This window comes from Magallana gigas, chromosome 10 (genome assembly GCF_963853765.1).
Source record: "Magallana gigas chromosome 10, xbMagGiga1.1, whole genome shotgun sequence".
Taxonomy (NCBI): Eukaryota; Metazoa; Mollusca; class Bivalvia; order Ostreida; family Ostreidae; genus Magallana; species Magallana gigas.
This window is the reverse complement of record NC_088862.1, coordinates 10,444,913-10,463,048: the sequence shown is the minus strand read 5'-3', so window position 1 is coordinate 10,463,048 and position 18,136 is coordinate 10,444,913. Positions and strand designations below refer to the sequence as shown.

The following is an 18,136-nucleotide window of genomic DNA, read 5'->3' as shown; positions in this document are numbered from 1 at the left end:
AGATCCATCCGAAAACCTGCAAATGTATGTTGTGAGGTTGTAGCCCATGAATACGTTCTTTTCCTCAGAGACGCCTGCAGTTTTCAAAAGAGGCGCCGAGAATACTATTGGGCCGCAACATACGACTGTAGCTGAGATCCTTTTCCAAAAAAAGCGTCATCTTCGGTACAAAAGGTTTACAAACCAAAAGGTACCTTTGCAATGATATCACAAGGAGCATATGTATTGATATTCCAGGGATGCAAACCCGTAAAGGACACTGCAAGCCACTGTTCTTGGGTAGTTGAACAGAAAAGTGTTGTCCATAATGTAAAAGGGGGCACCTGTTAAGCAACCTAACAGATCAACCACGCCAAGAACAGGAATAAAGTACCATTCGCCCCTCTCATTGACACGAAAGAAGTAGAAGTAGATGACGAGGGAGTTCCCAATTACTCCAATTACTCCTCCGATGATAATCAGAATAGTGCTACTTCGTGCAATATCGGAAATCTTGTTTCTTAAGATTAAATGGTAATTGCTATCGTTATCCATCGTTCAAAATACATTGAATGTTACAAGTAAGCATGTTCACGTTTACGTAATGCTTAATTAATTACTTCCGATCGGAACTACTTATGGCAGTCAACGTTTATGTTTATAATATCGGTATATTTTTTAATGACCAGAAATAATGTAAGCTAAAAACAAGGGTAATAGCGATAACAGATTAAAATAAGTATATATAATAACACACACTTTCGTTGCTGCAGAGTATTTGACCACGACGAAAAGTACAAGTACTAATAAATATTGCAACTCGATGGAAAATTAAACATTTGAAGAAAAAACAACAACACATGCATACTATTTTGCCTCTTTTGTACATGTACAAAGTTATCAGCTTTTTTTCTTTTAAATTTTGTATTGAAATATCCATAACAAAATACACATGGAAAGCTAAAAAAATAAGGGGTCAACATGCTTAATCAAAATCTACAACCTTTTGAACATGTACATGTACACTCTATTAGTTGAAAAGTTGTTTGTACAAAATATTAACATTAACTTATTTTGTTTGATCCAAAAATGTTTTTTTTATAAGAAGTTTATCAGAAACTAGGTTGTGTTAATATCAAACACCATCAAAAAGCGTAAAAAGCGTTGTTCTAAAAGAAGCCTAAGGATATGAAGTGAAATGTTTTATTTTAAAATGTACTTGGTCATTATAGACAAGTTATTCAATTTTGCACATAAACATTTTATTTTAAAAAAGTCATAAAAATGAAAGTAGTCATGACATTTTATTTTAATCATTGTTTTTGTATCATATACTACTTTTTATGAGTACTTGGTATTACTATATAACTGTTAGTAAAAAAATTGTATAATGACTTTGAACGCACGGAGTACACTTCCCATTCGATTTAAACCTTTGCTTTATCAGTTAGTATTGCTTTTTAATCTACTTCCTGTTGGAACTACTTTAGGCAGTTCATCGCTTTAAAGTTAATGTTCACACTGTCTGTATACCTTTTAGAAAACGAGTTTTATCTTTATTTACGGAAAATAAAAATAGAAGTAAACGGTTGGAGTAAACACATACAACACTATTTAAATTCGGTACTTTAAAATGTAAACTAATAAGACGAGAAGTGATTTTTAAGCTAATGTTTATCTAACGAAAAAGCACGTGATTAATTTTCTTTTATTTAAAGGAATATATCTCAGCACAGCACTAGTATAACTAAACACCTTGATTCAAGATTTATTTAGTAACCTCCAGTTGATAGTAATAAAAAGTCATTTTTTGCTTTATCAGCAATAAATTGTCAATTACTTATGTTACCTGGTTTTTAAAAGCATAATTACATACGTGCAATGAATTAATCAATGTGTATATATCCACGATTATTGCAGTACTTTGTCTTGCAGTATTTCGTTGGTTGACTCACACAAATATCAATTAAATATTTCTTTATATATTTTTTATAAAACTCGAATTACGTATAACAGTTTTATTATGGTAACAGCACCTTAGAAGGAAACGGGTTTTTTTCTGATTTCGAATGTTAATTACATGAAGGAGATAAATCCAATGTTTCTTGGCTAAGAATTACAAAACTGCTTAATTTTCGTACTCTCGAGAACGATACTCAAATTATATTGATCATGTTATACATATGTAGCAGTAATACATCAAAGAAACTTTCAAATTTTTTAACTCATTGACATGATCTAATGCACGAAAATCAATTAGAAACTCTTTTTAGCCTGCGAAAATGTTTCAGTAACTGTTCCATAGAATGTTATACACAATGAAAACCAAATATACATAAAACCATTCATGCGCAGCTATTTTTTTGTATTTCTATGATTATTAGTTTTGCCATCATACAGCAACATTGAGTGATAAACGTTCATTAATTTATGGTGCAAGTCGTTATGATCTCTTGAGCTTCTAAAATATAGCCCTGAAGTGCGTTTATTATTCATTGCATGCTCAAATCTTTACAGGACATGTATACTTACTTAAAAGTTTTCTGATTTTCCTATATATAATTCTAACAGCTTTGAAGATAATAGCAACATATGAAAAATAGCATAACTATTATACAAGAACAGTCACACAATTTTATCATTGCAGAGTGTTTGAACAAAAATTAAATTATGTATTCATAAACTCTGCAACTCAACTTAATATTAAACCTTTCTTTTACGTAATCGAGGAATAAATTTTGATTTTCCTCTCACAGTTTTCCTCTATTTTTTGCCTCTTTTGCACCAAGTCATTAGCTGTTTTCTAAATTTTGTATCGAAATAACCGTAAACAAAAGGATTCACAATGTGATTGAGAAACACCAATCTTGTCAGATAGAAGCACACAGCCAGCTCCGCCCTGGTCATAGAAATGAACGTAAAATCATCTAGTGCATACAAAAGAATAGAAATAATCAAGGGAGGAGTGTATGATAATACGTAAGCAACAATGATTACAAAGAACATGATAGTAATTCGTCTTTGAGCGGATTCGGTTTTGGATCCTAACTTTTTACCACTATTACTACTTTTTTCTGGAATATGTTGACTTTCTAGATGCTTATTTACAATGTTTTCTGCTGACTTTTCCTGAGATTGATTTTCGGAAGCAGCAAAATGTACTTTCTTGGAGGAATGCATTTCGATGGAAGTTTTTGCCTGCTGCTCAACACCGTTTTCTGTACTTTGATGACCGTCAGATTCGCTTGCATTAGTCGTGTCTGTTTGTGAAGAAAGATTGTTTTCGTGATGAATTTCATAAGTCTTACTTTTAAAACTGAATGATAAATTAATCCTTTTTAATACAGGGATATAGAGCCCAACAGTTACAACGAGATTTGCCAACATGACCAGAAACAGTATCGCAAAATACGCGAACATGCCGGGTGTAGATCCATCCGAAAACCTGCAAATGTATGTAGTGAGGTTGTAGCCCATGAACACATTCTTTTCCTTAGAGACGCCTGCAGTTTTCAAAAGAGGGGCCGAGAAGGCAATTGAGACGAAACATACGACTGCAATTGAGATCCTCTTCCAGAAAAGCGTCATCTTCGGTCCAAAAGGTTTACAAACCAGAAGGTACCTTTGCAGTGATATTACAAGAAGCATATGCATGGATATTCCAGGGATCCAAACCTGTAAAAAGGACAGGACACTGCAAGCTACTGTACTCGGGTAGTTGAAAAGAAAAGTATTGTCCATAATGTAAAAAGGGGCACCTGTTAAGCAACCTAACAGGTCCACAACGCCAAGAACAGGAATAAAGTATCTCTCGCCCCTCTCCTTGACACGAAAGAAGTAGAAGTAGATGATGAGGGAGTTTCCAATCACTCCAATTACTCCCCCGACGATGATCAGAATAGTGCTACCAAGAGCAATGTCAGCAGTTTTGTTTTCCAGAAGTAAATGGTAATAGCTGTCGTTATCCATATTTCAAAATGCATTAACTTCCACAAGTGAGCATATGCACGTATATGTTTTTAAATATATTGCTCTTCCCTTTTTGGCTTGAAATGTGTCCTTGTTCATTGATTTGAATTCATAATGTTACTCTTTATTTTGTGTTTCCTTTCTAGTCCTCTAACAACACACAGATAAACACACCTTAGGTGTTATCATTCGTCCTTGTTTACAGCCAAATAGGTATTTTGAACCCAAATAAATCATTTTCATTTTACAATGCTTGTGACCTGAGTAAATATTTAATGTTTTCAATAGCATCCTTTAAATCTGAAACGTTATAAGAGATATAAATAATGTTATATATGTGTCGGACGTAATAAGGAAATATTACTCCAGTAAGAACTTCGGTTCATTATGTTATTGTCAATGTAAGCCCGTAAGATTACGAAACAATGAACGTTTTGATTAAAAAAAAAATCAGGTGACAATGACAAAAATCCGAGAATTATTTTGATTAGTTAGGCCTACGGGGATTCTAATCACAAACTGCTAAAATCAAAGTCTTTTATTTTTATTGAAGTGAGCGCTTGGCATTTGCAAAATAATCAATCATGACAATTTCTTTGCAGTTGGGTTTTGTGTGTTGAGCGTACATTGTTAACAATATCATTGTGAAACAAAACTCCAAGTACAAGAAGTTGAAAAAATTATGTTGAAAATATTGATATGAGGTATATCGATGCAGATACATTTAAATATGACAATGTTTTAAAGGTGGATGGTCGATATTAACTTGGATATAATGAACTATAGCAAACAACTTTCTCCGTCTTAAAATTTTAATTTAACAATTTCTGACCCCCCCCCCCCCAAAAAAAAATAATAATAACTCCTTTTTTTTAAAGTAAAAATTAGAAAAGCCACCGAGAGTGAGATTCAAACTTATGAATTCCATATTAATTTGCTAGTTAACGTGACACAGTGACTCAAAACGATGTTTTAATTTTTGATTATAACGATGGTAATAAAAATAAATATACGTAATTTCATCACACGGAAGGTTTCATCCATCATAAGTCATCACCTATCAGTTTACAAGTCGTTAAAACTCACCAGGAAATTACAAACAAACCGAGTTCATTTGGACATTGATTGTCACGAGATTGCGCTTTCTGTCTCAAATAATTAGAGTGGGATTAGAACACTAAGAAAAGAGTTATAATTTGAAGTTATTTGATGTTTCAGTAGGAAATGTGCATTTATAGAGAGTGCATCTTAATAAATATATAGTTTATGAAGACACTATGTCATCGGACATAGAGACCACTGCATGGCGCATGATAGGTGCCGCGCTGCAGTGTTTACACTCCCCCTGCGTTTGCGTTGCTATGGAACGGAAGGGCACTCAATATTAATGTGTTGACCAAACGCTTTATTTTATTTTCTCTTTTTAATTTGAGTCATTTACTTATGGAGATCTTATTTTTTTTAAAAGTTCGTCTTTTTATACAACATATAAAATATGTTGAAATCGTGTAATTATTCGATATATGGTAACATTAATACATTTGTGCGTAACCATGTCTCTATAGCATAGTAACTTATTGCATTTCACTGATAGGCAATGATTTTGGTAAAAAAAAAATATTTGAAAATATACTTGATGTTATGGTTTATTTTGTTAGGAAGTACGTCACATTATGAAGGTGCCCCTTTAATGATATAGGAAAGCTAAAAAAATGAATATTCAAAGGCGAGAATGAAACAAACGTTGACTTTGTCAATATATTACTCTAATATCACTATTCTATGTTAAACCAAAAAAACCATTGACTCATAATTAATAAGTTATTTAACACGCCCAATATAATAGCATAGTAAAGAAGATGAAATGAAGATATACAAAATTTGTCGTCAACTCGTTGATACGAGCCAGTAGTAATAAAAAATACCTTGAATTCCAGTCGAATTCTTCTAGGCCTGTCGTAAATGCATTTCAAATATGCACAAGAAAAAATACTTGGTCAATAATTTTTTACAATAATAGTATTGACAACTGTAACTAGTTTTTATTTAAGATCCTCATTCTGTCGTTTTCATTCATTTGGTCGTAGCCTCTATGCCATCTACAGTGTCTGATTAGTAGCAAGGTACCAAATACTGCAACACCAACGACAAATGCCACTAGAAATACTATTATTGTGACGTAGGAGGTAGAGCGCATTTCATACGTGTCGGAGTCAGTGTTTGTTGAATCCTTTGGTTGTAGTGTTCTCTACCTCTGAAATATAATAAACAGATATGGATAACACTTAACACTGCTGAACATCAAACTCTAACCAAAAATCAACTTAACAATTATGACAAACTAATTCGATTTTCGTTTTTTTTTAATCAAGTACGAATAAAACAATAATTGTCAAATAAATTTTTGTCTACCTGGCAATTGTAGAAAACCGTTGAAGTGTTCTTTGGACACTGGTTTATACAAGGATTCTCTTTTAAAGTTGGAACATTTAGGAAAATCCTTGGGAGGCTTTGGCTGTTCGGATATCTCCCCTACTTGCAAAACAACTGCCATACCAATGTCCATGTGAGCCTCTAGATGACAATGCATCAACCAGAACCCTATAAAAATAATATAAAATAAAATTTATCAAAACAAAAAAAATATATTTATTTATATAAATAAATACCTAAATAAATAAATAAAAAGTATGATATATAACAAATATATGCTTTATTGAATGCAGTATTCAAGTCAATGACTTTCCTACAAATGTTGATTAAATTTCAAGTCAAATGGAGGAAAATTATCTCCCTTCTTATCTTGTACATATAAAAGGAAAAAATGATTCGATAAACAAAATCTATTTTATGTTAAGTGTGATTTTTTAATATTAGACCAACTTCAAAGTAAATAAGCATTCTGTAAGCAGTATCATTTAACAAATCCACATTCTGTTTTACAAAAAAATATTGTCGCAGTTAAGTATTTTCTCAGTACAAATTTTGACAAAATGCGAACCTGGATTATCCGTTCGAAATCGTATAATAACGTATCCCCTGAACGGGACCATGATGGTGTCCTTCTTCGGTGGATTCTCAATATTGATACCAGGAACGTTTCCAAAATTCCAGCTTGAATTTCGCCATTGTGCTGACCGGAAGTCAGAAGAGAACTGGATGTCCTGGGTTGGACCTTGTGTATATCCCGTTGTTTTGTTTATCTCACCGCTGCCGTACTTTAGGACATGGAAATGGTTACCATGGAGATGGACTGGATGCGAGGGCCCTCCAGAAATACCGTCTATCATGCAAACAGAAAGAAAAAAATAACTGATAAAAATAACTATTTGACCTATTTACATTATTATTATTTTTTTTTAATTTGAATAAAATTTTTCATTAAGGGATTGGTAAAGAGAAAGATATTTTGTCTAACGAGCGAGTACCCATTTTATGCCGAGTTCCCATTATTGCCGATTGTTAAAAAACAACCAGATTTCCGCTATATATTTGTTGTTTTTAGCTACAAACCAAATTAAATAAATAACACAGTTTTTAAGTCACTATGAGAGTTGGGAAAGAAAAAAAATTACTTCAATCATCTTGGAACTAACCTTTACAAAGGTAAGCCTGTTAAAATGTATCTCATTTGTATCCGTGCGATGACACATGCTACTGAATGTTTGACTTGTAATCCATTTTGATGGCAGGGCGTTTTTTGTTTAGGTCCAAATTCGAAAAATATTTACCTCCGTGATATATTATTTACAAAAATAAGCAAGATAACATTTCTATTAAGAAAGAAAACCCAGCTTCTGCTTGCTTATAAGACGTCATTTTGTCTGCAATCTGAGGCGGATCAAAGATTTATCCCCGGGCACCTGCGGTGTAACTTAGAGGCGTTGCTTTTGACTTTCACACACATTATTTCTTTTACTAGAATCACTCAAACTTTTTTTTAAAAAGTTTTTCATTAATAAACAACGCATTTCTTAATTGTTTAATCATTTGTCTCGAGACATGTGAAACACATATTTCTCCGTTTGTGTGCATGTGGCCGTAGGGACATCGAAAATAATATTGCTTATAATATGATTAAAGTGCGTTTATAATATAATTTTTATGTAATATTCTTTCATGTTATCTTACATCGTTAGATTCTCTTAAAATTATGACATTTTTACCAATTAGTCACTGAAAAATGACGAAAAGATATGAGCGGCAATAATTGGTACTCGACTTCCTGTAAATCGAAGGTCACGGACAGGGTTTATTTTTAGTCAGAAGTAAGTCGATATTGATTAGAATAAAGTAAAAAAAAAAATACTTAAAATAAATTAATGAAAAATGCGGAGGTCTGCGTTGAAATATTTACATGACAGCTTACATGAAGAGAGTAATAGAGAAAACTTGTGTATTTGTCGACAATAATGAGTACTCGCACTTTACAGGTATATATATTTAAATTACAACATGTTTTTACTTTCATTAAGAAGGACAATCTGTGTAACTTTTTTACTGGCCAACTTGATCACGTGAGTACATCTACAAAATTCTCCACACTGGTACATGTCTTTGTTGTTACAGACCGCATTCCTTTCGTTAACAATTTCAGGGGAAACCTACAAAGAATATGTAATGGCATGTATTTTTTTAATACTATTTATTATAACTACTTTTCATAACAAAATATCAAATGAAATGGGTTTTTTTCTGAAACAAAAATACGCAAAATGATGGATTGCTCTTTTAAAAAGTAACATAAACATCTAACATTAAAAGAATTGTTCGAAATAACATAAAATTTAATTAACTATATGCATACACCTAACTTTACATTATTAACATACTTCTGTTGCATAATGTTTATAAACATGACGTTTAGAAAGATTAGTAAAAGTAGACATGGAACTTCAAAATCATAATTACAAAACTTACTTGTAAAGGCACTGGAGGGTTTTTGAAATGGATAGCATTCACTGCTGGGCGTTCAAATAACAGAGCGCTACCGTTGAAGTGAAAATTGAGGAATACTTCCTGAAAGTCCTCCAGGGATTCTGGGACTGCTATAGGAGACGCCCTTTTGCCATTGGCAGGCCCCCGCATGTCCGCCACTGACAGATACTGAGCACGTGGTTCCCATTTTGACATCGTTATCGGACTTGAAATCAAATTTCAATAATATGAAGAATAGATAGTTTTTTCATACATGTACAACGAGGTGGGTGTTAAAAGATAAATTGTACTCAACAATTTACATAATCTACTTTTCCAATTATGAAAGAAACGTTTACCATTTTGTATATATTCTGGCACGTCTCATTTGCCACCTTTTCGCACATTGTAATCATCATGATACGGGGTTACTTAAATATGAATCGGTGTTATTTGATACACAGGGGGACATCAATGTATTATCGTTTAATAAGTGATATATTGTGGAATAAGATCTCTTTTTAACTAATTTGTTTATATGGTATAGTTTAATATCGTCATTTATAAAATAAAAGGACAAATTCGTCCACCTTTTGAACTTTTTGAATAAAGAAATCGGGTTAGACAAAACAATATTACCAAGTTTATACCAAAAATTTACTTGAGAACATAAAGGTGTTTATATTATTTACACACCTCCAATGGCTGTTTGCAATCACACAAGAATCAAATTTAGAACATTCCTTTCTTTTAGAGTCTGGATAATATACTTCCACTTCCTGGTAGTGAAGCAGCGCAAAGCTCACGTTTGGATCAACGCGATTCTTAATGAAAAAATATCAACATTTGAGACGCTTTTTCAATATCGATATTAAAAACTGGTTTTAAAAATATGTTTATCTTTTTAACCTTTAATTACGCTTTAATCAATTCAACATGCCTTTTTTCTTGTCAAAAAAGCCGATATTGTTTCAAATACCATTAGAAAACAGTAACACAATGTCAAAGCAAATATCAAAAAATTTCAATTTTTGGTTAAAAGCATACTTTTATTTTTGTGTAAGTGCTTGCTTGTGTCTTTTTTTTTTGAATTAGCAGTTCTTAAAACGAATGTAAATTAAGTCTCATATTATAATTACATGATTCTGATCCATAACTTCGTTTGTTTGTACTCGTATCCAGTAGTTTCCAGGAGTGTTATTGGCAAATACAATGACGTCATAAGTTTCCGCTGGGTTTATGAAAAGATAGTCGATCCAAATGGTGGATAAATCATAGCCGTCAGTAGCTATAAGCAACATTTTATGCTAAAAATAAAACATTATTCTTTTTTAAAAAATGTATGTAAGTATAGAAAAATAATTATGTTCAGTAGGATATCGTCCGTGGAATTAAATCTTACAAACACTTTTTTTTAGCAAAAATACTGTTTTATAGAACTTGATGGTCGTGGCCCTTTTTTACTATAATACATATTATTTCCTTGAAACAAAAAACAGAAATGCGATAAATCTAATCCACACTAACTTAAATCATTTCCCTCCAAATATCGTATACGTCAAACATAATGCTTCTACAATACCTTTGAGGTTAAATTCTAAATTTTTCTTACTTCATCAAAGGATATTTTGTACTCCCCCGTGGAACCAGTGTTCATTATCCGAAATCTTGTTTTACTGTTAAGGGTCACATTGAACATTTCCAAAGGAACACTTCTCTGGTTTACAGAACTGTCACTTGCGACTAAAATGGTTATTTATTCAGAGCAGTTTATTTTAAAATGAAATAACAAAATCAGTAAAACACAAATCGTCTAAATTGATTTACATTGTTTTAAAAACATTTAAACCTTTATTTTTAATATTCCACTAAATCTTATATAGTTGAAATCTATATTATCTAAATTAGGCCGAAGCAAAATTATCCGGTTTTTCAGAAAACAATCTCCGTGAATTTATTATAATGGATAAAAAATAGTTTACGTTTCATTTGCTATTTGATTTGATTGGAAGTTGATTTTTATCAACTCTCCTATGCAGTTACTCTGATAAAAGGGAAGTTATACAGTGTTTGGACCTTAGCAAAATCATTACCGCTGACAAGACTAAGTACTTGAAAATAATCGATAAATTCGATGTAATGTATTGAAAATTATTGCTTTATCAAGGGAACTTATTTATGAATACCTTGAAAATAGTCAGATTGTATATGGAACGAATAATTTAGATATTTTTGTAGTCGTATGTATTCCTACGCCAGTTCTCAATAAGACCTTTTTGCTGTCATTAATTACCACAGCGCCACTTCTACTGTGGATTTAAATCAAGGGCAGACAGTCCAATCTAAGCTAGATCTACCACTGGAGTAGACTATTATTTGTTATAATTTGTTTATTAAAACATTGCTTGGATACAATTTCCCAGAAATATTCGATTACTGATATATAATGCATCGAATAGTATGGTGGCGTTAATTTCATTTTTTAATATTAAACAACATGATTCATATGAGATTTGCCTTCTAGAGCTTGGACAAACTCAATAATTCAAATTAGAAAAAAATGTGTGGAATTATTCAAATAAAGCTTATAAAGTACTTGCCATGCAAAATTAAATATTGCTGACATTATAATAAATAACAATAGTCAATAAAATAAAAAAAATTAACTCCCGATAATACTTTTAGTACTCTGATTCAATGATGCCATTATTGAATTGGATTGCTAAATTTTTAAACAGAACATGTTAGACATAACAGTAACTGTATTTTTTTTTAAAATCTATTGAAAGTATTGTATTCCATTCCCCTGAATCATCATATTAATCAATTTTTTTTAACATATGGTCATATTAATATAAAAGCAAAAGGCTTTTACACAGAGGTTCGTTGTGTGAAACGACTTCTCCTGTCGGCAAGCAAAAATTAAACGATGCTTTTTCAGGTATTACATACATTAACTACAAAAGGTTATATGGTTTTGCAGATAAAATATCGTACGAGCGAATGGTAATACACATGTGTCCGCTACTAAACCGTATAAAGCGAAAAGTGTTGCAATTCACGGATTAGAAGACTTCATGTAATTCTCATTAAGAGAGTACGTAATGTTACAATGTATCATTTTTCATACTATGGGATAAACTTTATCGCAGAAACAGGTGTCCGTATCATACTTACATGACTTTGATTTTCCATTAATTAGAGCATTGTTGTAAGGCCTTAAGAGAGTGGACAGAGAGCCATCATAGGTAAACCTTGACGTCGTACATTCCGCCGCATCAAAATTATCTGAAAATCTGTACAAAACACAACATTAACATTAAGAGGGCTCGATTATCGTGGCCATTTTTTTTTGACAGCATTGATCTCCCTTAGAAGAAGAGAAAATTATGGTAAAAAAAAACCCGAAAATTAAAAAATAAAGACTTTCCTTACTAAATAATAGTCGATAGCTAAACAAATCATATCTTAAAATGTTAGATGTTAAATAATAAATTTAATGGTTAATTTCTTGATCACCTAGCCTCCTAAACTATTCAGAATCGTTTTAAAAAATCGGCTTAATGCCATAGCCATGTGTAATGACAACTAATATGTTGATTGAATACTAAAATCATGCCTTTTTCGTAGATTTTAAGTAGGTTACACCGTTCCTTACTGTAACAAAAACCAATTCTGTTCTTCGGCAGTCTGTGCATCATTTTTATTGAAAACCCAGTCTTGTGTAAGAAAAAGGACATCTTTGTCGACTTTTGGAATATCTGTTCTCTAGCAGAAAAATAATGGGATTTAACATTAAAACGGACATGTCTATTTATGCGTGTTAATTTTTGCAATCTGTATTGGGAAACTTTTTATGTAATATTTTATTCACAAAATATGTGCTTTTGTGTATATAACATACATGTATAACATATTCAGTATATACATGTAACTGAAATAAAAACTTTCCATATTAGTCTACTTTCTGGTTGCAATCAATAAATGTAAAAACTGATTATTGCTAATTTTAATAAGAACTGGATAATAAATACAAAAATGTTATCGATGTCTCCTGACCTCTTTTCCTTGTCTTGGGAGAACAATAAATGCACCATGTAAACCTTCTCTTCTCATGGCACCGTGATGAGAGTGATACCAGTGGGTACCCGGTGGATTTGCTATAAATCTGTTAAAAAGTACAAAACATGATTGAAAAAACCCAACACCCCCCCCCCCCAAAAATAATAAAACCCGCCAAAATCTTCAGTTAAACAATCCAAATCTATACAATGTTTATGCAAACAAATGGAATAATAGATAAATATACAAGATGTCGCTGTGCCATACAGTCAAGTGAACGTTGGCTGAAAGAACTATATACGCTATGAGCTCATAATTCGCAATTTTTGAAAGTGTTTAAGGTACATGAAATTGTTATATAATCTATTAGAATTAGTGGATATTATACATGTATATGTTTTTCATCCACTTGTTTGATTTGCACTCACTAGCAGTATATGACATCAGAATTGACGCTGGTTTTTTTGTAATTCAATCAAAATCAGTCAAAAATTGGCAATTTTCTTATCTGATTTGAATTGGAGACATAGGGTGAAGCTTTGAAAAAGAACAAAATTTTTGTCATGTTATAGAAGTCTTGAATTGATACATCTTTGATGAAAATATTTCGTATGTTCAAGCAATCGTTCGATGCTTCTTGAAAGAAAACATGTTTTAAAACTAGCGGTTTATGCTAAAAATGCAAACAAAGCAGGGATATCTAAACTTTTTGGTGTCATATTTCAAAATTGTTGGCATTTGGATCAAAATGAAATGTATGAAAAAACTTCAAAAGTCTATCCTTACAAAAGGAAGCAAAAAATTACAGTAAATTGATGATATTCATTTTAATAAGCCATATAAGTCCAACACCATATACATGTGTAGTCCAATTTGGAAAGATGACTGAATGCTAGTGCTATGCACAGCTATATCATTCCTTTTCCTTTCAGTTACATTTTATATGACCAAGTGTCAGAGCAACGTTAACATCCTGTGATTCTTTGTCCCCAAAACATCTCTGACTATGATTACGTAATGATATATTCCCTCTTTGATTTGTTTTTAATTCTCGTAATAATTTCATTTTTTTTTCACACTATGCAACATACTTGTAGGTAAACATCTGTCCAGGAAGTATAGGACATTGGGATATCCTAGAGGAACCATCCATCCACGGAGTTTTGGACTGGAACATCCCATGCCAGTGAAGCGTGACCGCTTCATTTGCCAAGTTATTGTACACACAGACTTTCACCTATATTTAATAATAACCAATGTGTTAACTCCTGTGACTACTTCAAGCCTCGTGTTTGAAGTTCAGTTTGTTTTAAAGTAATCTTACACTTTTTTAAAAGCTACATGTACGTGTATACCAGTCGTTAAAAGTGAACAAAGTTAGGTCGTTCTTTTGCAGGTTGTGATTAAATGGGCTGGATGTTCAACAGATTACAGGCACGTGGCATCGATTTGGAAAGTGGGGGGGGGGGCAGACTCATCCAAAAAATCTTGACAGGCAAAAAAAAAAAAAAAGGAAAAGGCCGTTTCCAAAAATCTTCAAAATCCTAATGGGGGGGGGGGGGGGTGGGGGGGGGGGGTTGGGCGTAGATTTATAACTTCGATTTGTCTCATTTCTATTCCAATTTTTTTACGTACTACCAAAAAAGTGGGGGGCCAACTCCATGATAATTCAATTTTTACTATGGAACTTTAAGAAAATTATTTAGTGCGAGAAAAAGTGGGGGGCCAGCCCCCCCCCCCCCCCCGGCACCCCCTGATGCTACGTGCCTGGATTAATCATCCAATTTACTTTCAAAGTTTACAAATTACATTTTTAGCCTAAACTATACAAAACATAAAGAAAAATATCTGATATCTAGCTTTAAAATCTGAATATTTTTATATATTTATTTAAATCTCCTCTACAAAAGAGAAAAGGAGATTTATTTTGCCTACAAATGACAACGACCATCAAGCCATTTTGATGTACTAATGAAAAATGAAAAGAAATCATGTCAGTTTACATATTTAAGCATAGCAATGGTTGAATTGATTGATACTAATATCAGAATGTTTAAAACAGAGCATTTGCTGACCGTCTGGTTTTCGTAGACAACAACCGTGGGTCCAGGGAATTGGTTGTTGATGGCATACATAAACTTGTAATTTCCATCGACGGTATGTATGTTTTCTTTTTCTAAAGTAAAAAAAATAGTTAAGTAACTCAAAAGATATTGTATTCTACTTTCCTTTATACTTTTGGGCTGGTAGACAACATTGTCGATAACTACGTGTCACCAGCTTTTACCTTCTTTCTTTTTCTCGTTTCAGTTTTCATTTCTTTTTTTTCTTTTTTTGTAATTTCAAAAGAAATGATTTATTTTAGGTAACGCTAATGAAAAAACAACGGTTTTCAATCTCATGAAAATACAGAACTCTGCAATGGCACAAAGTGCGGAGAGATATGACGAATACTCATTTTTCTATGCCGTCTTCATGAACTTTATCATTTGCTTTTATGATATAATCAACTAATCACAAGAATCGTTACAAAGTTGTTGGTAGTAACATTGTTTAAAATGATTTCACAATATCACTATTAGAAAAACGTAACTTGCCATCTGATTAGTTGAATCAAGGTTCGTTTGTTTTAACATCACAAAACATGACTCTCAAAAGGAAATCTTAGATCTCTCTTCACATTGTGCTTTGGTATAGATAACCATCAGAACGGTAGTCAATGTTTATCTCAAAAACTTACTTAACTTATTTACATACTTACTTTCTAAAATAAATTAACTAACAAGTCAGATCTATTTTGATATCAGCTTAATAATGCGTTTGGCAATTAATCACGTATTCAAAATATCTTGGGTAGAAACAATGTCGTGTCGTTGATTATCACTTTCATTATCCCTTTTTTTTTTTACTAAAGTATTAATTGTAAATCAAACGCTTATTTGCTAAATATTCAAAATACCTTTTTCGGACAGAGGTGTTTCTTCAAATGAATGTCTTTGATTTCCAAAAGGTGCCTCATTGTTTTTATACATGGTTCCATTTTTAAAGTATACAGGAAATCCTTGAAATAAAGTCCAGTTGTACGCTACCATGCTCATTATATAATTAACATGGAAATCGAATGAACATTCTTCATCGCTTGCTTTGCAGCTTGGTGTTACCTCGTACGTGAAAGCTGCTTTAACGCGTAATATCCAACACGTAAACAAGAAAATTCTTGATAGAAACATGATAATATGCGAATTATCAATTATCAATCTGTTTAAGAAATATGCTATAATTTGAAAAAACTGTGCATTTATTGCCGAAATCTGGTCAAAAATGATAAATAATTGAGGAAAACTTTGGGTGTATTCTATTAGTCATCTCAATCAATTAAATATACGGTGCGCAAACGGAAAAATCCTGATGACCTTAACTGAGTCAAGAGCAATATTAATAAAGAATGGCGATCGTCACCGGGTGACCCACTCCGTCTTCTCCAACGTTTTCTGCTGCATAGAGGAATAATTGTTTCAAGGTTTAGATGGCTTAAACATATCCGGTTTAAGTCTGATGTTATAATCTGTATAAGGTTATTCTTGTTTATGATTTATAACGTAGCCTTTGTGAAATTATGATGCCTTTGGCTGCTTCATTTCTTCCTAAAGATGTGTACATGTAACACAAATGAAACTTTAGAGGCATTGCTTATACATGTACATGGGTTGATCCAAAAGTAATGTCCCACAATGCGCCGAATGCACTGTTCTTCTCCTGGTGTTGTGTTGAATAAAATGAACACCATCATTTTTGTAACCAACATTTTGATACCATTAAAAATTTGATTGAATTTCGTGGAATAATTTAAAAGATGTTAATGTTTATAACATGATAAAATGTATATACGTCCCATTGCATCATGAATTTACTTCTTTTTTTAAGGTTTTTATTATAGAATCAAGGTCATGCTTCAAAATTTGAAAAAAAAAAACTCCCAACAATAACATATCTTGAAACAGATATAGCATAAACTTTCTCTAACTGTATCCATTTTGGATAACTACGAGTTGCCTTTTGTCTCTAGACCAAGTAATAAAAAGGCCGGACATGCAAATTGTGATACGATGCATTATTTGCTTCGATAGATAGAAATCTCTGGAAAATATTATGAATTTGATATCATAACTTAAAATTGAGAGTAAGTGAACAGGGTACCCTTAATGTGTTTCCAATATTTTATAAAAGCATATGTCATGTTAATAAATAAATTAGATAGTTAGAAGATTCATGTATACACTCGAAAGGAAAATTAAAGCTAGGTTCTTATGTCAAAAATATTATTATTAAAAAAACCATAAAAATATAAGAAATCGTTTATGCTTTTGTGCAGATACAGTACCGATCATACCCAACCTAACACCAGTTTAAACCCTAACTAAACCCGGGGTTTACTTTTGGGGGTTACTCTTCGGTCTGCTTTTTAAAAATTTGTGTCCTTTTGGGGTTTTCTTGGGGTTTACTCAGGAATTGATTTTTGGGTCAATTGTACGCACTGAAGTGGGAAGCAAATCAGTCTTTTATCGTACCATCTTACTGCCTGTAATTCCTGTCCCTTGTATATTCCGAATACACATGTAGCATCTGCTTTCAGGGGTATACTTCTGATTTGGGTTTATTATCTGTGTCAACTCTGGGTTTACTTTGAGCTTACTCTGGGCCCACTCTAACAAAGCCGGAGTAAACCCAAAAAGTAAACCCAGGGTTTAGTTTGGGTTTATTTTCTGTTAGGGTGGGTCCTGATCGGTACTGTATACAATATCTTTAATAGTCATGCATGTATGTCACAAGCTCCGATATTTTTTGTATTCTCGTTGGAGTTTTCTTTTTTTTTGTAGTTTTACAAGAAATGATATATTAAATTAAAATAGTTTTAAGTAACACTAAAGAAAAATCTAAAAATATTGGTGTGTCATCTTAATTTTTTTTAAAAGCGTAACCTGCAATCTGATTTATTGAATTAAAGTTTGTTGACGTCACAAAACATGACTCCCAAAGGAAAATCGTTGGATATCTCTTTAATGTGCTTTGGAAGAGATTAACATTAGAACGGTTGTTGATGTATATCTTCGAAACAAATAACTAACAAGTAGCATAATTATAATATAAACTAAATAGCGTTTGGCAATTACATAGTTAAACCAGGTATTCAAGATATCTAGGGTAGAAG

The 18,136-nt window shown here is 32.3% G+C and overlaps 1 protein-coding gene across 1 annotated transcript; it reads right to left on the bottom strand.

Annotated features, from left to right (window-relative positions):
• Positions 1-6,161: 6,161 nt before the first annotated feature.
• LOC105340769 (uncharacterized) lies at positions 6,162-16,124 on the bottom strand. The gene is made up of 14 exons (XM_066073601.1): positions 15,887-16,124; positions 15,003-15,103; positions 14,019-14,164; positions 12,925-13,033; positions 12,524-12,633; positions 12,043-12,161; positions 10,478-10,608; positions 10,005-10,172; positions 9,562-9,689; positions 8,869-9,091; positions 8,414-8,552; positions 6,950-7,231; positions 6,361-6,549; positions 6,162-6,202 (listed from the first exon to the last, which is right to left on the bottom strand). Exons 1-14 carry the CDS (start codon positions 16,023-16,025, stop codon positions 6,162-6,164), a joined length of 2,025 nt encoding a protein of 674 aa, XP_065929673.1. The 5' UTR covers positions 16,026-16,124.
• Between the last annotated feature and the right edge of the window lie 2,012 nt (positions 16,125-18,136).